Source organism: Brassica oleracea, chromosome C8, assembly GCF_000695525.1.
Source record: "Brassica oleracea var. oleracea cultivar TO1000 chromosome C8, BOL, whole genome shotgun sequence".
NCBI classification, from domain to species: Eukaryota; Viridiplantae; Streptophyta; class Magnoliopsida; order Brassicales; family Brassicaceae; genus Brassica; species Brassica oleracea.
The window spans coordinates 37,956,361-37,978,855 of record NC_027755.1 but is presented as its reverse complement, the minus strand read 5'-3'; the positions used below and the strand labels follow the sequence as shown (position 1 = coordinate 37,978,855).

The 22,495-nt window shown below is 35.1% G+C and overlaps 4 protein-coding genes and 1 pseudogene across 4 annotated transcripts; 3 read left to right on the top strand and 2 right to left on the bottom strand.

Annotated features, from left to right (window-relative positions):
* The first annotated feature begins 1,798 nt into the window (after positions 1-1,798).
* On the top strand, positions 1,799-4,653 carry LOC106312515 (probable serine/threonine-protein kinase drkD). Its single transcript, XM_013750070.1, has 11 exons — positions 1,799-2,382; positions 2,474-2,548; positions 2,804-2,920; positions 3,059-3,153; positions 3,278-3,398; positions 3,492-3,571; positions 3,648-3,707; positions 3,790-3,911; positions 3,995-4,080; positions 4,160-4,275; positions 4,349-4,653. Exons 1-11 carry the CDS (start codon positions 2,065-2,067, stop codon positions 4,473-4,475), a joined length of 1,317 nt encoding a protein of 438 aa, XP_013605524.1. The 5' UTR covers positions 1,799-2,064; the 3' UTR covers positions 4,476-4,653.
* Positions 4,654-4,685: 32 nt separating this feature from the next.
* Positions 4,686-5,692, bottom strand: LOC106312516 (transmembrane emp24 domain-containing protein p24delta7). The gene is made up of 4 exons (XM_013750071.1): positions 5,417-5,692; positions 5,120-5,329; positions 4,968-5,044; positions 4,686-4,896 (listed from the first exon to the last, which is right to left on the bottom strand). The coding sequence occupies exons 1-4, from the start codon at positions 5,621-5,623 to the stop codon at positions 4,752-4,754; spliced, it is 639 nt and encodes a 212-aa protein (XP_013605525.1). The 5' UTR covers positions 5,624-5,692; the 3' UTR covers positions 4,686-4,751.
* A 277-nt stretch (positions 5,693-5,969) lies between these two features.
* Positions 5,970-8,114, bottom strand: LOC106307554 (fructose-bisphosphate aldolase-lysine N-methyltransferase, chloroplastic). Its single transcript, XM_013744539.1, has 6 exons — positions 7,608-8,114; positions 7,495-7,523; positions 7,139-7,350; positions 6,932-7,054; positions 6,452-6,856; positions 5,970-6,359 (listed from the first exon to the last, which is right to left on the bottom strand). Exons 1-6 carry the CDS (start codon positions 8,084-8,086, stop codon positions 6,150-6,152), a joined length of 1,458 nt encoding a protein of 485 aa, XP_013599993.1. The 5' UTR covers positions 8,087-8,114; the 3' UTR covers positions 5,970-6,149.
* A 4,724-nt stretch (positions 8,115-12,838) lies between these two features.
* LOC106310227 lies at positions 12,839-13,664 on the top strand (annotated as a pseudogene).
* A 2,696-nt stretch (positions 13,665-16,360) lies between these two features.
* Positions 16,361-21,871, top strand: LOC106307424 (phosphate transporter PHO1 homolog 3-like). The gene is made up of 12 exons (XM_013744379.1): positions 16,361-17,044; positions 17,653-18,022; positions 18,100-18,148; positions 18,237-18,308; positions 18,405-18,534; positions 18,625-18,745; positions 18,861-19,119; positions 20,501-20,605; positions 20,707-20,898; positions 20,980-21,261; positions 21,342-21,478; positions 21,588-21,871. The coding sequence occupies exons 1-12, from the start codon at positions 16,423-16,425 to the stop codon at positions 21,685-21,687; spliced, it is 2,439 nt and encodes an 812-aa protein (XP_013599833.1). The 5' UTR covers positions 16,361-16,422; the 3' UTR covers positions 21,688-21,871.
* Positions 21,872-22,495: the final 624 nt, after the last annotated feature.

Here is a 22,495-nt window from a genome sequence, read left to right as displayed (position 1 = left end):
ATTTCCTTTTAGTTTTCCATAGGCATGGACATAAAATCCGGAACCCGAAATCTGAACCGAACCCGAACCGAAAAACCCGACCCGTTATCCGACCCGAAACGTAAAAATACCCGAACGGGTCTTGTAGGGTGGTACAAAAAATATCCGAACCCGAAGTGTTATTAACCGAAACCGAACGATAACCCAAAAAATCCGAAATTAATAGTCAATATAAATATTTTGAAATATATATAAGTATTCCAATTATTAAATTCAATATTTGTGGTAATATTATATATAATAATAAGTATAAAAATTCTAATAAATGACCGATATAACCCGAATCCGTACGATATATGATTACTTTATGGGTTTTATGATGCAATACAATTTTGAACCGAACCCGAAGTGTTATTATCCGAACCCAATCTGTACTAATAAAATTTTAGTATGAGACCTAGAAGCGTAAACCCGAAAATTCGATAACCCGAAAAACCTGATCCGAATACCAACGGGTATCCGAACATCCAGGCCTAGTTTTCCATCTTGTTTTGAAATGAGAAAAGTGTTATTATGAATACAAAGCAATTTATATAGTAAGGTAAGGACTGTGCGACATTTAATTACAAGCCTGCTACAGGCCCACTGAAATAGTGGCCCATATATCTACCAGCATTGCTTTCTCATCAATTTTCAAGATCCTAATTAGTCTGAATGTAGTTGGTCAAAATACTACAAATATTGAAGACGCCATGCACTTGGTAGTTGATTCTGTGACAATCTGCCGATTTGAGGTGACAAGTCTTGCAACAGAAGAGGTTGTGCTAATGAAGATACTTCAGGTCTTCTGGCATGCATGAAAAATAGAGCATCAGTTATGCTAATTAAGCAACCAGCTTGTATGCACTGTCGTCAACACTTGTTTTCGTGTTGTTCACCAAGCAGGAAAAAGGTGACTTATTGCAACGCGTTGCTCGCTAAACGATGCATGAACTAGTCATGGCTTCACGTTAATAACACTGAGCCTTGTACAGTTGTAGCTAGGCTGCTCGAGCTGTTCACTGGACAAGAATCCACACAGCTTGGTGATGACCAACCCGTCTTAAACCCTTGGAATGGCTTACCTTATCCCTAAGCTGGAGCAAACACAATTGCTTAGTTAGTGTCAGTAACGATCATTAGGTGAGTTTTTGTATAATCTCTATACGTTTTTGCAATATATACGTGTTCCTAATTCAGAGATTAAAATTTAGTTGTTTTTCAAGACCTAGTTGGCCAAACATTTACGAGTGTTTATAGTTGTCTATACATGATTAGTTGATTAAAACAAATTAAAAAGCTATATCTAGTGCATTGATTTTATATCAACATGAATGACTTTTTTAATCACATGAAAGTAGATGCTAAAGGCATATGCGTGTATATTTATAGCAGTCATGTGATAGATGTGAGCCATGTTATCCGGATCGTTGACTTAGTCCCCTTCACACCCAAGAACCATAACATTTATTAATATGATTCATAATAGTTCTTCATTTCAGTTTTAAGTGACTGTGACAAAATATGAATAGTTCTTTGTAAGTATTAACATCAGATTCTACTGTAGTTTGTAGGCAATAATATAAAGCTATAAGAAACAAAAAATCTAGATAAATTTAGATATGTATATTTTGAAACACAGATAATTTAAACATATATTGTTCATTTTTTTTATCAAATATATACTTTTCATAAAACTCAAAAAAATATCTCAACAAACATGAAAATCCAGTGGGAATAAATAAATGTGAAATGAGTCTGCCACTAAAATATAAAGACCAAAAGAAAAAGTCTGAGATAACGGTGACAGAGTTAACAAACTCACTAAAATAGACGGAGGAAAAAGTCTCCAACTTGACGGCTAAGTTAACGGTGACGTTCACACAAGAGAACAAGCTACAAGCTTCTTCATCATCTCCACTGTAAAAGAATCGATTCCTCAATTACCCAAAGAAGCAAAATCCATTAAAAAAAATCCAGAATTCAAGCAATCAAGCCACTTTAATCGAAACCCTTTTTCCAGAAAATCTCATCTTTACGCTTCAGATGAGCTCCGATTCGTCGTCGGCGGCTGGAGACGGCGGCGAACAAGCCGTTTCCGCTGCGGGAACGAGCGCTGGGTACGACAAACAGAAGGAGAAGGCGCGCGTGAGCAGAACGTCTCTGATCCTGTGGCACGCGCACCAGAACGACGCGGCTGCAGTTAGGAAGTTACTGGAGGAGGATCCGTCTCTGGTTCACGCTAGAGACTACGATAAGCGGACGCCTCTCCACGTGGCGTCGCTTCATGGGTGGATCGACGTTGTTAATTGTCTGATTGAGTTTGGTGCTGATGTTAACGCTCAGGACAGGTGGAAGAACACTGTGAGTGTTTTTTTTCTTCTTTTTTCTTTATTGTAATTCTTTGTTTTTGGGAACCTTTGATCTGAATGTTGTGTTGGTTGTTTGTTTGAAGCCTCTGGCTGATGCAGAAGGTGCTAGGAAGCAGAAAATGATCGAGCTGCTGAAATCTCATGGCGGTTTATCTTATGTGAGTTCTTGAATTTCTCTGTGATCTTCTTTAGCTTCAGATTATTTAGAGATTTTATTCTTAATGTACTAATTGGTATGGAATATTAAAAGATTACTGCAAAATTTAGAAAATTCCGTCTCCCTGTGAAGCAGCTGTTTAAATGCAGTGTTGTTTGGTGTACTTGTGTTCAGAGATTTAAAGAGACACTTTCTGTGTGTGTGTGTGTGTGGATCTGTTAGTCTTTGAACGTGGCTGATTGGATTCTGTATGCAGGGTCAAAACGGGAGTCATTTTGAACCAAAGCCTGTGCAACCACCAATTCCAAAGAAATGTGACTGGGAAATTGAACCTGCTGAGCTGGATTTCTCTAATGCCGCCATGATTGGAAAGGTTTGTTTAATTTGAAACCAAGTTCTGATCTTAGTTTTGAGTTTAGTGTCATCCGTGTTTAGTTCAATGCAATGGAGCTCATGTAGTGGCTTTCTTTGGACTAATTGGGAGGTTGGTCACATTTTTTTTTTATGTCAGGGTTCCTTTGGTGAGATTGTGAAAGCTTATTGGAGAGGAACACCAGTAGCTGTGAAACGTATTCTTCCGTCTCTGTCAGATGATAGACTTGTTATGTAAGTTGTTATCTCTCTCTCTCTCTTTTGCTATTAGCAGATGAGTTTCGTCAACGGATTTTAGCCCACACCATGGTAACAGTCTCTCCTAAGATTCTTGTGTTTCGTATTTGCTTTGATACAGTCAGGACTTCAGGCATGAGGTTGATTTGCTAGTTAAGCTTCGCCATCCCAATATAGTGCAGTTCTTAGGAGCTGTAACCGAAAGAAAGCCTCTTATGTTAATAACTGAATACTTACGCGGGGTAACTCTTTCCACTATCCTCTGTTTTTTTTATCTCTGCAATGTTTTCACCATGGTTAAAACTAGATATGATTAAAATCTATTTTTGTCACAGGGAGATCTTCATCAGTACCTCAAAGAAAAGGGTGGTCTTACTCCAGCTATTGCTGTCAACTTTGCCTTGGATATCGCTAGGTACTTTGAATCTTACCATTTGAGATATTATGTGAAAATTTGTTTTTTTATTTTCTTTTTAACTTGTTGCTAACAGAGGAATGACATATCTTCACAATGAGCCTAATGTTATCATTCACCGAGATCTTAAACCAAGGTAACTAAAATTGCATAGCTCCTCGGTTGTATTTTAAATTTGCTAATTTGTAAAACCGGTTCTTGCATGTTATATTTTGCAGGAACGTTCTTCTGGTTAATTCGAGTGCAGACCACTTGAAAGTTGGAGACTTTGGTCTTAGTAAGCTCATAAAGGTTCAAAACTCTCATGATGTTTACAAAATGACTGGCGAAACCGGAAGCTGTAAGTGTTGTTCTATATTAAAACCTACATTGTGTTTCTTTTTTACTCTAGCTTCATCCCCTTTGTTACCTGCAACAAACCAGACCGGTATATGGCTCCTGAAGTATTCAAGCATAGAAAATACGACAAGAAAGTCGATGTCTTCTCCTTTGCAATGATACTCTACGAGGTACTAACATCTCTGACTACAAGAAAATCTCTGTCTCGCTACACTCTTAACCTTAATTTCATTACCACATTGTCTCCAGATGCTTGAAGGAGAGCCACCGTTTGCGAACTACGAGCCGTATGAAGCAGCTAAACATGTATCAGATGGACACAGACCTACTTTCCGTTCCAAAGGATGCACACCTGATTTAAGAGAGTAAGCAAAACAACCTATGCACACCGGTTATAGTCTTACCGATATAAACCTAACCAGTTAATTTTTCTGACAGGTTGATAGTGAAATGCTGGGACGCAGACATGAACCAGAGACCATCGTTTCTGGACATCCTCAAGAGACTTGAAAAGATCAAGGAAACTCTTCCTTCTGATCACCACTGGGGCTTATTCACTTCATAAATACACCAAATCAAAAACATGAGATTTAACATTATGTTTGCTTATTACCATTCTATGTTTCTTGTCTCTTTTGTAAAGATTGTTTATTTGTTTTCCTCTTTTCATTTGTTTCACATTACACGACTAGAAAGGGTGTGACGAAAAAAAAACAACAAAAAAGGGGCTTTGGTTTTTTCCATGGGCTGGATTGAGTTTTGCAGGTCACTGAGATGTTAAGATCATATAATGCTTTAACAAAAATGAATACAGTTGTGTATATTAGATGGTAATGAGTCTTCAGATGAGCTTCTTCTTCTGGAAGAAAGTCTTCAAGTGCCAAAACTGAAGTCCAGCGACTGATAAACAAACTCCAAGCGACAGAAAACTAAACCATGCCATCTTCGTGTTTGTGGCTCTGTTCAGTTCCTGCATCTCTTCTTCCCTGCAAACATACCACAACACGATGTGTGACTTTGAGTTTTGAACCATTCTATTGGTTCGTGTAAAGTTTACCTGTCGCGGAGATAAAACATTTCATCATGGATGGATGTAACAGTGTCGAATAGCTTCTTAACCTCAAACTCCATCATCTACCCAAATAAAATCAAAAGATTAAAAGAAACAATCTTTAAGAACACTCTGTAATGAGTTTAGTTTGACTTTACTTCGACTTGGCTCTTCTTAGCCACATTAGACCAGTCCTTGGTATGAATCCCCGACCTCCAATCAAAATCAATGGTCATCATCGTCTCCGGTTTGTGATCAACGGCTGAGATGCAAGTTATGTAATCTCCCGTTTCAACAGCCGTTAACGAGAACTGTCCCGTACTCACTCCGTCAGCCTCGTGGTACGCCGTTCCTTGCGGTGACGTCACCTACACACACATTTTGCATTATAATACTTAAAAATCACCGGAAGAGAAACTGAACGATGAGATTATTCGGAATGTGTGTGTTGTTACCCTGACGGTGATCTTGTGGGAATCGGGGAGAGGATGATCTTCGTTAGGGTTTACGATGCTGTACTTGCCGACGGACATTGCGTTGGCGTGAATCTCCTCGGAGATGCATTTCGTGTGGCCCGAGAGTAGCTCGTAGCGCATGGAGAGAGTCGCTGGAGATAGGATTGAGAGGATTATTAGTACAATTGAGCTCCGACGATGATCCATGGCTTCTATGATGTTGAGAGACGGAGAGATCGATTTGACGAGTTTCAATGTGTTCGTTGTCTCTGGCTAATGAAGAAGACAAAGAAAGTCAATACGTGCAGTGCCACGCGTAAGTTTTTAATTCGTCGTAACACGTGGGTTAGCTTTAGGCCTAAACAACAGTGGGCTTATATAATTAAGGCCCAATAATAATGTTGGACTTTATCTTCAGATAAATTTTGTAATATTTTTGCTAAATTTTTACTGCATAGTTGCTGATCTTGATTTATTTGTTTTTACTTAAGTTTTTTTTTTTTATCAATAAAAATTTTTTGATCAATTTTTTTTACTTGAGTTAAGATGCAAGTAAAACAAGATTATGTATCTCATCTTGCAGAAATTTCACAAAAAAGGGCGGTTTTGGCAATAGCCTAACATACAGATGGGTGGTCTTTCTCTACTCTTATGTCTCAATGCTGATTCACTAAAGATTTTCTTTCTGTCCCTGAGTTTTGTTCTGTAAGCTATACGAGACATACGCTAATTCTCATTCCCAGAAGATGATCTCCCCTTGCTCGCCAACCAAACCAAGGTCTTTGAGCCGTCTCTCTTGGTAATACTCTAGCAGATCAAGCTCAAGCTCCCTATCCTTGAAGATTTGGTCGATTTGCTGAAGCACCTTCTTCTCACCAATCCTTACCTTGAGAGCCAATTCCATCCTCGGATCAAGCTTCCCTTCTTCCAGAAGCTTCTCATCCTGCAAAAAGGCAACAAAAGACAAATCAAGAAATGATGCTAAGTAGCTTACAAAGACATGAGAAGTTAAGAGTCCAAACATATATATACTACCTCTTCAATGGTGGTAGTAAAACCAGACAAGGCAGACTTGCAGGCATCTCTGACAACACGGCATATAAGTTCCTCGTTGGAACGGCTTACAGGCAACTCAAGATGGCCCCATATGGTGTTACTGAAGATAGACTCCAACAAGAACGCATCTGAACCGCCAAGCGCCACAAGGCGAATGTACTGAAGCATCCCAGCGGGAAGAGACTGGCCTTCTACTATGTCAAAGTAACCGGTCTCACCCATCCCGTTAGTCTCAGCGATGTCCAACTTATCCCCAAAGAATGGGTCTGACTCTGGTATCTCGATTGTTAAAGTGTATGAGTTCCGGTTTGGGTTTGATTCCACAAAACCGTAGTCCAGAGCAAGTTCTGCATTGCTTTTGTTCACATCATACTGAATGTACACCTGTGGAAAGAGATGGTCCAGATGGTACGCTCTTTGACGGGTTAAAGTATATAAGTAAGAGTGGTTGAAGCTTACCTGCCCACCTGCTTTGACATAAACAGGGGATTTCAAGGAGAACAAGAGATCCCTAGAGAAGAGGCCAGCTCCTTTGATCTCATATGCATAGTCTTCTGTCTTTATCTCAGGGTTATGGTTTATCTGTTCAAAAGAAAACATTATAGTAAGTGGATGAAGAAGCATCATTGTCTTTGGTTAGTTGTATACAAGGGGGGGAGGCTTTACCAAATCTGCAAGAGGGATCAAGACAAGGTCTTGGCCACGGAGGCGAGAAAAAGCTCTCGACCTGAGAATCCCAAACGCCCACATGAAGTCATCAAGTGTTATGCCGGATGGGAACATGTCTTTGTTGGGAAGTAGTATCTCTTGTTCCAGTTTTGAGAACTCATCCTCCAGATACTCTTTCGCACCCAGTGTGTTGCTCAACAGTTGAGTCCCTAAGCCAAAAGATACACTACTAGGTTAACAATGTATTTGCTTATCATACACTACTAGTGATACAAACAAATAGTTATGAATCTAAACAAATTCAAATGAGCTGTCTAATGAAAGAAGAAGAGAAAGGACTAAAAAGATGGAACCTTTGAGCTCGGCAAGCTCCTCTTCTGACCTGTACTGGAGACATTTCATCAGACAAGTTTAGATAGCTATAAAGAAAGCTAATGATAATAGTTCAGAAAAGGACAAAACCCACCAGAAGATGGTGGAGTCAGTAGACTCAGGAAGGACGTCAAGATAAACTCTCCATGCAGAATCTTCATCATACTTCTCTCTGATCAAAAACAGAGCAACCGAAACCCACGGCTTCAACCCGCTGCATAAAGCTCCGATCTTTGAAGCCGCCGCGGTCTCCGGGCTTATCCACAGCCGCTTGGGAATCTCCAGAACGACCTCGTTTCTCCCGATATCGCGCCGGGCCACAAGTCCCAGACCTTCCGGCACCACCGCGGGCTCCGCGGCGGATTTGGCGGAGACCACTCCTTGGTCTCCGAGCCACTTCCAGAAGCTCCGAACGTTCTCCGGCAGCTCTGAGGTCGAAGCTGAAATGGGTCTCACCGAAGATTTCTTCGGCAGGAGGATTCTCTGACGAGTGAAGAGAAAGGAAGTGTTTTGAGACTTTGAGACTGACGGTGAACGGAGAAAACCCGTCGCGACGGTGACGGAGGCTGTCATTGTTGTTTTCTATTGGCGGGTAGAGAGTGTTGAGTGGATAATAATAATTATATCACAGATAGGAAAATCTAATATAAAAAGCCCATTAATGAGGCCCAAGTTCTGTACAGATATTTTAAAGATGTACTCGACAAGTAAATATTGTTAATTGATTGACAAGTCCAAAATCCCAAGTCAACTTTAGTCATACAACTCGAAATTACAAACACATTTGAATATTATCCCTTTTTCCAAGTGTGTTTGTTTGTGTGGTAATGTTGACAGTGGATCAATACTTGTTTTCTTTATATTAAAAAAATCGTCAAATTTAGACAACGTGACTGTTTCACCTGTTAATTAGGCCATGACTTGGTTGCTGTTATAGTTTTCATTTTATTGTAGATTTTATTTGTTTATTGTAAAATTTAAGATGTAGATTTTTGTGCTACAGATGTAGAAAGTTGACCACTGTGCACAATGATCGTAATTTTCAACATCCCAAGTGATAGAGATTTATTGATTTCGAAAGATACCAATCATCCCTTAGTTTCTTAAATTTATAATTTTGACTTAAAATTTTGGAAATACAAAACAACAAAAGATAAAGAAGACGTACGTGGGTAAAACATGATAACTGAGAGTGTTTTTTTATGAATATTGTTTTTTTTAAAATAAAAAATATTGTTATTAGAATATACGAAAAGAAGAAAAAAGAGATCAACTCTCTTTTAGATGTTTTAAGAAGTATAACAATTTAAATAACTTTTTATTATATAACTAATTTAGCTTCTATAATTAAAATTTAGTTAAACTGTTAGCATTATATGTCTAAGATACTTAGCTGAAAATTGTATTACTATTGACGTTATAATTGATAAGTGATAATTCAGTAATGCTCTAAAAGCAATGGCAAGTTATTAAAAACTGCAAGTTTATATAGTTCGATGCTAAATTTAAATATTTATGATTGACTTATACTCAGGGATGAAGGCAAGAAAAGTACAGTAAGATCACCTGATTCTTATGAATTTGATAAATAAATTATTTCTACTGTATGGTTGTTTAAAATTAACAAAATAATGGGTTTAAATCAGTTTTTGACCTCACTAGTTTGTGTTTAAATTTTCATAAACCCCGCTAATTCATATAATTTTTTTTGTTATAATACTATATACTGTATTATTTAATGGAAATATTAACTTTATATATGTGACCCCAATAAAGAAAATTCAATTTATACTTCTCAAAGTTCAAGAAGAAAAATCTTAAGTACATGTTTTTGTTCCCCCAACATTATATGATTGAAATAAAAAAAAAGTCTGACAACTTTTCTCATGAAAACAACAAAATCCACCCAACACAACTTCAGGGATTGGTCAACAAAATCATGATTTTCCAATTAATTTTCTTACTTTTCTTCTTTTGCCAAATATATATGTATCTATTCATTATTATCTTTCTTCACAAACCCAAATTAAAAAGAGTATCTGCACACACAAGCATGTATTTAGGTATATACACATTTTAATTGTTCCCCAAAATTTTTTTAAGTTGCAATTACTATGTTGTCTCTATTGCTTAAATTAAATATGAAACACTAATTTCTCTCTCTTGCACAGTTGGAAGGCAGAGAAACCAAAAAGTTCTCTAGTTTCCAGTCGCATGGACCACATCACAACTATTTTCAGCACATGTACTTATATGCACCATCATAAATCGCCTTCATTTTTTTGGCTATGTAATCAATCTTTGTACATCTGCTTTAATGACTCATAACAAAATCAAGTGGATTAACACACAGATTCTAGCCAAATGTATTTTAAATAAGTTTTACATTTCTCTAAAAAACGGAAATATATCTAATAGCATATAACAGTCTTTTCAATTTTTAACCCGATAACATATTTAATATCATTTAACATTTTATATATTTTACATGTAATTTTGAATTAATTTTTAACTTCATTGTTATATGGCTAACATATTTAACTATATATAAAAAATATTTATCTGGCATATCTAATATTTTATAACAATTTATTTTTTGGTTTAGTCTTTTAAATTCAGTATTCAACGGCTAATATATATATATAATGTTGTATAATAATTAATTTATCCGCCATATCTATTGTGAAATATTTTTAAAGATTGTAATGTTGTAACAATTAGTTTTTGTGTATTTAAAAATTAACCGCTAAAATTTATTATTACACGACTAACATATTTAATAACTTGTAACAATTTATTTATCCATTGAAAGGATTATAAAAAATTAGAACCCATAAAACGTCAACAAAATAACAATAGTGGAATGTTCAATCCGGTAAACTCAAACCATTTAAAACCAAACGGAACCAAAATAGAAAAAATAGTTTAGATTTGGTAGTATCAAATAAACTGAATGAATATTATTTTAAAAAACTGCAGTATATGGATATGATTCAGTATATTAACTGAATGAACCGGAGAAACCGATTAATTAAAATAAATTAGTATACTTATATATAATTTTTAATTTGTATTTGGATCAATATTTTCAATAAGAATCAGAGAAACTGGTTATATTACTAGTCACTAAATATTAGATGATATTATTGGTATATATTGTTAATATCAATTGTTAATATTTATTTATTAATTGAATGTTCTAAATATCATGATGATTACATATTATTATTTCTTAAACAATAATATATAAATCTGTAGAATAGATTAATATTTATTAATTATCTTAAATATCATGATAAATATATATGTTAAAATAAAATTTTAAATAATAATATTAATTAAACTAGTAATTTATTCTAAAATAATATAGAAGATGACAAGTAATAAAATTCACTAAAACTATGGAGAAGAAGACAAATAACCAAATTCAAATTATGGAAAAGATGACAAGTAAACAAATTCATTAAAGTTATAAAGAGTATGACAAATAAGAAAATTTACTTATAAAATAATAGTATATTTACTCCTACTAATTAGATATATCCCTCAACGAAATTTTAAATTCTTGAAGCTCTTTCTCAAAAAAAAAGGGGAATTTTTGCATACAATTGCGACGAATTATTTAAGCCTAAATTTAGGCATTGTTCAGTTTCGTCATGAAGAAATGTAGTAAAAAAGAACCAATATAAGAAGCATCTATTTATATTTGAATTGTATAGAGTACTGAATAATATATAATTATTAGAATATAAAGTAATTGATTTTATTTGGGAAATTGCATCGTATCACGTTCAATAAAATTATAATTCACTCTATGGACAAAAATCCTATCTTTTCACTGTATCACATGCATTTTATATAATATTACCATATTATCCTTATTCGTAACCGGCAGAACCTTCAAAGTAAAACAAATTAAATTATGTATCTATCTGAAGTTGTTGACTTCATCTCATTTTCAACCACACAAATGTATTTAGTTCAGAAGTATATTCTTCTTTCCATTTTAGATAGTATAATTTAATAGTACAAAATATTATATACTATTTTCATATTTTAATTTTATTTAAAATATTATAACTATAAATCATATTTTACATTTGGGTTTGGATTTAAACTTTGGAGTTTAGGATTTAATATCTAGGAGGATTGAAATACTGTTTAGTATTTAAGGATTATGTTAATTGTTATAATATTATACTACTTTGGATACATCGAATATAATATTTACTTATCACAAAATGGAATAGAACATTTTGGGTGAGTTTAGTATTTAAAATTTGGGGTGAGTTTTTTATTAGAATTTTTTTCTAGGATAGAACCTAAAAAGTTTTTGTCATAAATATAGATTTTAAAAATAAAAATGAGTAAAATAGACTTAAATGTTTTATCAAAAGAAGTAAATATACACTAATATCCTTAGGGTTAATTAATCTAGACATTAGGGTTTAGAGTTAAGGGGTGAAATTTAGGGTTTAAGATTTAGGGTTTAGAGTTTAAGGTTTATGGTTTAGAGTTGAGGAGCGGGGTTTAGGGGGTAGGATTTCAAATGTTAAAAATAAAATAAAATTTAAAATTTTCAAAATAAAAAATGCTATTTTGGTCACTTTAGTTTTTGAGGTCTATTTTTGTGACAAAAACTTAAAAAGATCCATGTGAGAGAATTGCCCTTTTTATTAATGAGTTGTGGATGAGTTAAACATTATAAATATATATTATAATTTATATTTGGATTTGAGTTTAGTGATTACAATTTAGGGTTTAGTATTTAAAAGTTTGGGTTGAGTTTAGTATTTAGTAGCTGTGAATGGAATATTCTATACTATTTAGGTGATAAGAAATACCTTTAAAAAGAAGAAGGAAAATATGGAAATAAGGAACAAAAAAAATTTAGCTATTGTCCCTTAGAATAATTTTACTAATCTTTGTCCTACAAACTATAAGGAAAACCCACTTTAGTCCTTGGTGTTTACTATTTAGATTTATAAATATAATAAAAACATAAGTACTAATTAAATATAGTTATAATATGATATTAGTAAGTTTTAGAGTATAGTAAAAAGTAAATGAAGTTAAAAAGGTCCAAAATCCAATCGTCTCCAACCCAGGCTCTCTGCGAACATCACCAGGTAAACCTAAACTCACTTATGTTGCTGATAGATTTGTCTTTGTGTTAGATTTAGTTGATCAATTGTTAAGCTTTTAATCTTATAAAGCTCAACTCTTCCTCAATTAAGCTTTTAGGAGACGAAAGCGACATAACCCTGAGAGGACTCGAGGCCGTCAAGAAATCTCAGAAAATATCGCTTTTCTCGTTGTTGGTGAATCGGTGATCCCTTTGGGTAATGTTGAATCTAGTTAGACGGTGTCGTTTAGTTAGTTAGATACTGTCTGAATTGTTTTGTTTTTGTGTGTTTGTTGCAGAGCTACAACGCATAGCGATCTTGTTGTTAGAGCTAAGAAACTCGGTGTACACGTAGAGGGTGGTGCACAACGCATCTGTGATGAACGATGTTGGGATTTGTCGTCTGCAGCTTTACCATTACGGAGAGACGGTTTCGACCCCTTTCTTTACCGAGACTTGGAGACCTGATAGCTTTTACGAGAAGATCCGTGCTCTTGGACTGCACACGCTCTCCGAGTGAAGGAGCCTACTTTCGAGTCTCTTTGCAGAGGAGGGAAGAAACAGTATGAGCAGCTGCTGGAAGTTGAGCAGAAGCGTGGAGATTCTGTGTACTCTGAAGAGACAGAGTGTGTGGGTTTTGCGAGGCTTGGCGCTGAGGACCAGAAGATACTTTCGGGGACGATGAAGCAATTGGAGAGTGTTGATTGTGGAGCACCGTTGCATTGTCTTGTGATAGTAGGCAAGACACATCCCGTGGAAGAAGAGATGTTGGATGGAGTTTTACAAATACGGAACTGCAAATTAAAAGACCACATGACTGAAGAAGGCTCAAGGGGGAGGCAGGAACGATCAAGATGTCTCTCTGAGTAAGAGATTGAAACTAGGAACATTTTTATGAGCTATTTATATCTACTTTCAATAAAGCTCTAGTGAGCCCAATCTAGCTTGTTAAGGATTTGCTTTCAGACTGTATGTTTGTTTTCCCTTCAAACTGAGGAAAAAAAATTATTATCCAACTTTGGTCTTGCTGAACACTACCACAAATTTTAAAACCTGACTTTTCAACAAGAGTATTCCTTTCCAAGTCATTTTCAAAATTTGAAAAAGAGAAAGAAACAAAGAAGACTAGGATAAGGCGTATGCGTACGTGATGCACATATAATGACGTATGGTTACTTGCGTAACGGAGGCTGATGGATTGTGAAATGCATCACAACCCGTCCACTATTCAGAAAAGACATGGAAGATTGTGTCTGGCTAAAACTCCCTTGGCTTTAAGCAGCTAAATATTAGCCATACTTCTGCTAGTTTACATATGATCTTACAAAACAGCCAAAAACTAATGATAAACATTTAAAAAAGGAAATAAAAAAAGATTTAGGGAATATTTGGGAACCGTTTTTTTCCTGAATTTTCAGATTTTGTTTACAAATCTAGTACAACTTACATTCTACCAAAATTAGAAAAGAGAAGAACTGGTAGATGCAAAAAACTGAGATCGTAAATAAAGAAAAAGTGGGAAAAAAAATATGTTCTGTCAGGACAGATATGAGAACTTTTATTATGTCGTATAATCTACCAAATATACAAAACATAGAAGAAAATGTAGATTTGTTATTTTAGTAGGTCAAAATGTTTTAGGTGTATTGTGCCTTCTACGTATAGTAGATCATTTTGTCTTAGGTAGAATGCATATTCTAAGTCGTCGTAGACGGTAGATTTGATATTCTAACACATTTAGTCCATTTTTAAAGTTACTATTATAAATATTTTTTTAATCCAAAAATATTTTTCATATATGCACATGCTTGATAACTTCATGTTTTATTTTTTTTATTTATTTTTTTGTATTGTAAATATATTAAAATAATCTTTATTTACAAGAAGGGTAGTGAAAGTCCAAAAGTGACAAATTTTGATTTTGTACTAAGGGGACAATAGCTAAGTTTTTTTGTTCCTTATTTCCAAATTTCCCACAAAAACATTCTATGTTATCTATTTATTTTACTATTTATAGTGACTAAGTATGAGGTAAATAATATTGTGATGTTGGTTTTTTATGCGATGTGCTATTAAGTAATATACATTCATTTTTGTTCATAACAAAAATACATCAACGTCATCCACTCTATACATATGTAACCTTCTATTCGCTACTATTAAGGATATAACCGGATCAAAAATATATTAAATGTTAATTCTTACCTTATGTCAAAATCAGTGATATTTATTTAATTTCTTCTTCAAATATGATTAATTCACAAATAAGACCTTTTTATTTTGTTATAAAATGTCTTTAATTAGCTGAATGAAAATGGAATATACATATATTACAGATTAACTTTACTTGTGGTTACATATAAAATTGGAGGAAATGATAAAAATGTAAATGAAATATGTAATTGTATGTTGAAGGCCTGTAGCTAAACCATCACATCAGCCGACAAAAAAAACCCATCAGATCATTCTAATTAATAGTTATATAGATTTTTACAGATTTTAAAATAGTTCCAAATAACAGAAGTTCCCATGCAATTTCCTGAGAGCATGATTAATCCGGATTCTTAGGATGAGGTTCTTAGCGGAAGTTAAAAAACTGTTTCTTAACTTTTAACTAAAAAAACTAAGAACCGGTTCTTAAATAAGGACTTTAAGAACCGGTTCTTAGCTTTTTTAGTTAAAAGTTAAGAAACAGTTTCTTAACTTCCGCTAAGAACCCAACTCTAAAAACCTCGGGTTAATCATGGTTGAAACTGTGTGTGGACGTTCGGTTCGGTTCGTATCGGTTCTTTCGGTTCTCGAAGTTTGGTAACCATTAAGGAACCATGAAAATCTCGAGTCAGATCAGGTCGGTCCTTTCAGTTTTCGGTTCTTTCGGTTTTCTGTTCTTTCGGTTTCTGAAGTTTAGTAACCATATTAGAACCAGAAAAAGTTCCAATCGGATTCGGTTCTAAATAGTTACGTTGTAGCCATATTACCCAAATTAATCTGATGTAATTGCAAATAAATGAATCAAAACCAATACAAAAATAACATTCAAACGATTTCCTCATTAAGAAACCAAAATCAAAACTGTGAGAATAAAACATCCAAAAAACACGAGGTTCTCGTATAAGCTAAGTGTTGATCAATAAAAAAGGTAAGTGTATAAAGTATAAACTATAAAGATATAAATGTATAAGGTAAGTGTATAAGAATTTTTCATCCGGTTCTATATGGGTTTTATTCGGTTCTCGGTTCAGTAGAGGTTCGGTTCCGGTTCTTCAAGTATAAAATTTCAGTATCCGGTTAGGTGATTCCTAAATTTGGTTTGGATCTGTTCGGTTCGGTACTTGGGTTCCGGTTTTTTTGTCCACCCTTAGCTGAAAGATATGAACATCCACGTATGATAGCATCTGCATCAGTGAACTCCATGGAGAGTTCACACAGTTTTCGAAAAAAAAAATTAAAATAAACAAAAGAAGTGAACCTGTTTCCTGCAGGGTCACTGCACTGAACCCGGGGCATCACTGTAGCGCGGGCCCCACGGCACGTGACGGCCCGCGATTGGTCCGATTAATTAATTTTTTTTTTTTAAACAAAAAACAAACAAAAAAAAAAAATAAAAAAATATTTTGTGAAGTTCATGATGCCCTTACATTTTCTATATTCTTAACTCGACCCACTGAACTGGTATCAACCAACTTACCCTTATAAATACGAGTCCTCTGGTCTCATTATGGAAACATAAAATATAGAATCCAACAAAAATAAACAGAAACATAATTAGATATCAAGAACCGAAATGAAGTTCGGGAAGGAGTTCTCGTCTCAAATGGTGCCAGAGTGGCAACAAGCTTACATGAACTACGGTTCTCTCAAAAAGTGTCTCAAAGATATCATGGCATTCAAGCTCAGAAGCAAGCATGCAGCTCCTCGTGGTGGCGCCAAGAATCAACACGGCGGAGGATTAAGCCGCAAAATGACGTTGTACCGGACGTTTAGCGGCTTAGTCTCAACTCCGGGAAGACATAGACGCGGTAATTCTGACGACCTAGAGGAAGGTGTACCATTGACGGCGACGTCGGGTCCCATTCTAGTGAACACCACCGTGGATCACGGTTGCGTTACGACGTTTCTGATGACGACGGAGGAAGGAGGAGAGTACGAGCTTGTGTTTTTCCGGAGACTAGACGACGAGTTCAACAAAGTGAGTAAGTTTTACAAAGGGAAAGTGGCGGAAGTGCTGAAAGAAGCGGTGGTGCTCAACAAACAGATGGACGCTTTGATAGCGTTTCGTGTCAAAGTTGAGAATCCAGAAGGGTGGGAAGAGGATGAACGTGCGGTGGAGATCACTCAACTGGCTTCCGATATAGCTTCTTCCGCGGCGGCTATCTCCGCTTCTTCTCCCGCCGGAGCTAGATCTAGTAAGCAATCATACACATGCCTATCTACTTTAATTTCCTACAATTTTTTTGTTAATCTATGAACTCATTATTTTATTAACAGGGCCCTCTTAAATTATTTTGGGACTCTGTTCAAAAAAATATTATCGATATGTTTAATGAAACAATGATTACTTTTAAAAATTTACTGCTCAGTCTTTATATATTTAACATTTTTTGTAGTTATAAGCATAAAATTAAGAAGTATATAATAAGATTTTAAGTTGTAGTTATAAGCATAAAATTAAGAAGTATATTTTAAATTTTAAGTTGTAGATACTGCATTTATAAATCTAAATTTTTAAATTTCGATCATGTTCGACCACTCCATTTCCATATTCCAAAAGATGGCCAAGTTTATGAATCTGTGAACTTACTATTTATTAATTTTAAAAAATGAAGAAATAAAATTGGAGTTGAAAAGGGTTATTTGGTCTCAAATTTTGTTTTGCTGTTAGACCTAGATTGAGATTCATGGACTAAATTTACTATAATACTAGGTGTTTTTAACGCGTGCATCACTTAATTTCTTTTATTCATAAATGTTTTCTTATTCTTAATCTTACCAAACCGATATTTCAAATTTGTAGTAAACGTTAGTAAAGCTCATCTGGAGGCTATACAGGAAGGAGGGTCAAGCAGAACTGGACGAACGGAAGATGTTGTTCAAGAAGAAGAAGAAGAAGAAGAAGAATCAAATGGAGCCTCGGCGTGTACCGCAGCTAGAGACGTGAATACGACCAAGATGAGAGCAATGAGACCAGCTCCGCTAGATATTCTTGATCGAGTGTGGTTAAACGACACCAAAGAGACGCCTCGTTCCACCATCAAAGGATTTCTCCAGATAACGAAGCAGACCGATTTAAAATTCAGCAGAGAAAATCTGATGATGGTAGAGGCGAAGCTGCGGCAAGCTTTATTCGTGTTTTATCAGAAGCTGAGGCTTCTCAAGAGCTACAGGTGCGTATGGTGTGTACTTGTAGGATTTTGATTTTCTTTTTAATATGTTTAATGAGTTTTAAATCATGTATATGCAGCTTTTTGAATGTATTGGCGTTCTCGAAGATATTGAAGAAGTACGATAAGGTAAAAAAAAAAGAAAGAAGATTATAGACTTTGACTTGGCGTTATATTTTATATAATTTATATGACTGAAAATGTGTGTTATGTATAGATAACTTCTAGGGATGCAATGAAGCCTTACATGAAAATGGTAGAAACTTCACACCTTGGAAGCTCTGATGAAGTAAGATGTTTATTAAATTTTGATCCAATAGGAAAAAAAATCCTCTGTTTTTATTCTCTCCAGTATTGAACTTCTCTTGATTCTCTGTTGTGACAGGTTGTGCGACTCATGGAGCGTGTTGAAGCTACTTTCATAAAGCATTTTGCAAATGCTAATCGAACAAAAGGAATGAATATTTTAAGGCCTAAAGCGAAACGAGAGCGACACAGACTTACATTCTCCACTGGTATAAAATATAAAGTCATTAACTCGCATCAGAAAAAGAAAAAAAATTGAAGTTCAAACTTTTTGGTGCTTATGAGGATATTGGTTCCAGGTTTCTTGGGTGGATGCATTTTCTCTCTTATCGTGGCTCTTGCAGCGATTATCCGCACTCGAGACCTCTTGCAGCAGGAAGACCAAGAGCAATACATGAATACTATGTTCCCTCTTTATAGGTAACAACTTAGTATTCTTGTCCATTCTTCTTAAGTATTTATATCGAGCATTTGTGTTGTTACAATGTTGCTTTGTTGTTGCTGTTGTTGTTGTCTTCTCTGATGTTTCTTGCAGCTTGTTCGGGTTTATAGTGCTGCACATAATAATGTATGCTGCTAATATATACTACTGGAAGAGATACAAAGTAAACTATTCCTTCATATTTGGGTTCAAGCAAGGAACTGAACTTGGATACAGACAAGTCCTGCTTGTGGGTTTCAGTATCGGAGTCCTTGCATTGCTCTGTGTTCTTGCCAATCTTGACATGGAGGCAGATCCCGAAACGAAAGACTATCAAGCATTAACCGAACTTCTTCCTCTTTTCCTATTTATTGTAAGTGTAAACCCCTTTTATAATTTCATATAGGTTTGGTTTTATTTAATCATAATATATCTTTAAAAAAATAAAGAAAAACTAACCTTGATCCAATGATCAAATCGGTTTGGTATTAGATCCATTCACCAATTGATTTTTCTCCCCTTATACCTTTAATTCCTTAGAAATGAATTTTGATGGAGAATATTACAAATTTTTATTTAACTATTTTATGTGGATGTTAGAATTTTTTTTTGTTTTTTTCTCAGAGATGTTAATGATTCTTGTTTTTATTCTATAGAAGACATCACATTAACAATCACACCTTTTCTCATTTTGTAACCACCACTTCATATGCCTATATGGATTATATATTTTTTATAGTTATGTTTTTGTAGTTTTGTCCATAATTTTATTGAAGTAAATACTTTATTAAATGGCAAGGAAACATGGTTAATTATTGGAGAGAAGATACCACATCGAAAATATGAAAAGGACTCGAGTAATATATAAGGGACTTGGGTCAATCCACTAATTGCCAATAGGTTTTAAGTTGGAAGCCCAGGAAACTTATCATGGTATCAAAGTCGGTCCAATACCCTGACCCATTAATCCGGCCCGAACAGTGGCTCGATCATCCCATTAACTGATGGTCTATAGAAGGCTCAGTTCCGCCGAGATCGGTAGAAAATAAAGCATGATTTCGGAGGGGGTATGATGGATTCTGCGAGATTAATGGTTATACGTACCATTATCTCGAGGGAGGGTATTGGAGAGAAGATCCCACATCGGAAATATGAAAGGGACTTGAGTAATATATAAGGGACTTGAGCCAATCCACTAATTGCCAATTGGTTTTAAGTTGGAAGCCCAGGAAACTTATCTTGGTATCAGAGCCGGCCCAATACCCTGACCCATTAATCCGGTCCGAACAGTGGCTCGATCATCCCATTAACTGATGGTCTATAGAAGGCTCAGTTCCGCCGAGATCGGTAGAAAATAAAGCATGATTTCGGAGGGGGTATGATGGATTCTGCGAGATTAATGGTTATACGTACCATTATCTCGAGGGAGGGTATTGGAGAGAAGATCCCACATCGGAAATATGAAAGGGACTTGAGTAATATATAAGGGACTTGAGCCAATCCACTAATTACCAATTGGTTTTAAGTTGGAAGCCCAGAAAATTATCATTAATAATACACTACAATTCTAATATATTAATCGAAACCGAGTCATTATGGTATCGGCTTTTATAGCAGAATCCTTAATTTTAGTGTGAACTTGATTCTTATAATTAAACCAAAAAGACATATATGTGATATAAATATAAAAAAATCAGTCATTAAACACAATGTCATAATAATAGCTGTGGTACATTTGTCTTCCACTTTTACAGGCTATGTTTGTGGTTCTTGTCCTGCCATTCAAGTTCTTTTACGGCTCAACTCGCCTTTTCTTTCTCACCAGTTTGTTTCATTGCCTAGCCGCTCCTCTTTACAAGGTAAAGATCGAAAAATGTCATTGACCAAAGAGACTGTTGTAAATTCCTATTGTAGTAGGGCTTCAACCAACCCTCCACTTCTCGTCTTTTTTCTCCTGCAGGTAACATTGCCTGATTTCTTCTTGGGAGATCAATTAACTAGCCAAGTTCAAGCTCTTAGAAGCATCGAGTTCTACATCTGTTACTATGGTTGGGGAGACTTCAGACACAGAAAGAACACTTGTAATACTGGTAGCTACAAGGCTTTCATCTTCATTGTTGCTGTTATCCCTTATCTCTCTCGCCTCCTTCAGGTACATAGTTTCTTCTCTCCAAAAGAAAAAGTTCAACATCTCTAAGCATTCATTCAATAACTAAACTTGTACTCAATGCAGTGCATGCGACGGCTGTTTGAGGAGAAAAATCCGGAGCAAGGGTGGAATGGACTCAAGTACTTCTTAACTATAGTGGCGGTTTGCTTGAGAACTGCTTACAGTATCCAGAAACATCAAGTCGCTTGGAGGGTCTTAGCCGCTATCTTCTCAGTTATAGCTGCAATATTCTCTACTTGGTGGGACTTTGTTCATGATTGGGGTCTTCTAAACCGAACATCCAAAAACCGCTGGCTTCGGGATAAACTTCTCATACCTCAAAAGAAAGTATACTTTATCGCCATGGTGAGTCTCAAAACCATTAAAAAAAATATTACATCAAAACATGTTTCATAGCAACTGATGTTTTAAGAACATGTATTCAGATCTTGAATGTCCTGCTGAGATTTGCGTGGATCCAAACGGTTCTGGATTTCAAATTCTCCTTCATGCATAGGGAGACGATGATTACCGTTGTTGCTAGTCTTGAGATCATTCGTCGTGGTATATGGAATTTTTTCAGGTAAAAAAAAATACTTCAAAACTCATATCATTTTTTTGGACAGGAGGCTGTCTTCTGTCTTTAGTGACTCTCTGTGGTTTTGTTTCTTGGTCTGGTTCGTGGAAAACAGATTAGAGAATGAGCATTTGAACAATGTTGGGAAATACAGAGCCTTCAAGTCTGTCCCATTACCATTCAACTACGATGAAGATGAAGATAAAGATGATTAGAGTTTCATTGAGTATACTCTTTAGCCACCAAAGTCCATCAAACTGTTTCATTTTTGTTGATGTTTTGGGATTTTAGTTGTGTATTAATTTAAGTGATGTTTTCAAAATTCTATGCAAATTTTTATGTTATTTGGTGGTTTCGACTATTTATATTCTATAATAAAAAAAATTGTTGGTTTGATTAGTTTTAGTTAATGTAATTTTAGGCAAAATGAATAAAAGTCAACAATTTTTAATGTGTGCATAAACCTTAAAGATCAACTAATTTGAAACAGAGGAATATATATTTTTTTTTCTAAACATATAAACATAAGGTTCTACCTCTAGTCTGAGTATTGAGATCATTCGTCGTGGTAGTTCACATAGTCCACCCAATACTATGGGTGATCCTGGAATGGAATTAGTCAACAAAATTCCTGATTTTTCAGTTTTTCTTTCTTATTTTTTTCCCATGAACATATGCGTGTTTGAATGTTCAATTAATAAATATGGTCAAAGTGGATCAACAAAACCTTTTTTATTAACGATTAACTAATTACCCTTAGACTTTCAATATTTTTCTATTACCATTAAATAGTCAAATTAACAGGGTTACTATTCAATTAATTAATAGTCTTTTCTAAATTTATTCAAGAACTATTTCCCACGAACATATACGTGTTTGAATGGTTGATGAAACTCGAATAGTCAAATCTTATGCTAATAGTCTATATATTAACGGTCAACTCGAATATTTTACACACATCCATATTTTATGTATTTATTTACATATGAAAGATCCCCCGATAATTCTTTGTTTCTAGATGAC

Excerpts from the sequence above, each read along its gene's own strand:
- LOC106312515 (XM_013750070.1), top strand. The coding sequence starts at position 2,065 with ATGAGCTCCGATTCGTCGTCGGCGGCTGGAGACGGCGGCGAACAAGCC. Across the intron at positions 2,549-2,803 it reads CTCATGGCGGTTTATCTTAT|GGTCAAAACGGGAGTCATTT; the intron begins GTGAGTTCTTGA and ends TTCTGTATGCAG. Across the intron at positions 4,081-4,159 it reads TTGCAATGATACTCTACGAG|ATGCTTGAAGGAGAGCCACC; the intron begins GTACTAACATCT and ends CATTGTCTCCAG.
- LOC106312516 (XM_013750071.1), bottom strand. The coding sequence starts at position 5,623 with ATGGATCATCGTCGGAGCTCAATTGTACTAATAATCCTCTCAATCCTA. Across the intron at positions 5,045-5,119 it reads CTAAGAAGAGCCAAGTCGAA|ATGATGGAGTTTGAGGTTAA; the intron begins GTAAAGTCAAAC and ends TTATTTGGGTAG. Across the intron at positions 4,897-4,967 it reads ATGTTTTATCTCCGCGACAG|GGAAGAAGAGATGCAGGAAC; the intron begins GTAAACTTTACA and ends GTATGTTTGCAG.
- LOC106307554 (XM_013744539.1), bottom strand. The coding sequence starts at position 8,086 with ATGACAGCCTCCGTCACCGTCGCGACGGGTTTTCTCCGTTCACCGTCA. Across the intron at positions 7,055-7,138 it reads TGATCCCTCTTGCAGATTTG|ATAAACCATAACCCTGAGAT; the intron begins GTAAAGCCTCCC and ends TCTTTTGAACAG. Across the intron at positions 6,360-6,451 it reads TTACTACCACCATTGAAGAG|GATGAGAAGCTTCTGGAAGA; the intron begins GTAGTATATATA and ends GCCTTTTTGCAG.
- LOC106307424 (XM_013744379.1), top strand. The coding sequence starts at position 16,423 with ATGAAGTTCGGGAAGGAGTTCTCGTCTCAAATGGTGCCAGAGTGGCAA. Across the intron at positions 19,120-20,500 it reads TTCCTCTTTTCCTATTTATT|GCTATGTTTGTGGTTCTTGT; the intron begins GTAAGTGTAAAC and ends CCACTTTTACAG. Across the intron at positions 20,899-20,979 it reads ATCTCTCTCGCCTCCTTCAG|TGCATGCGACGGCTGTTTGA; the intron begins GTACATAGTTTC and ends TACTCAATGCAG.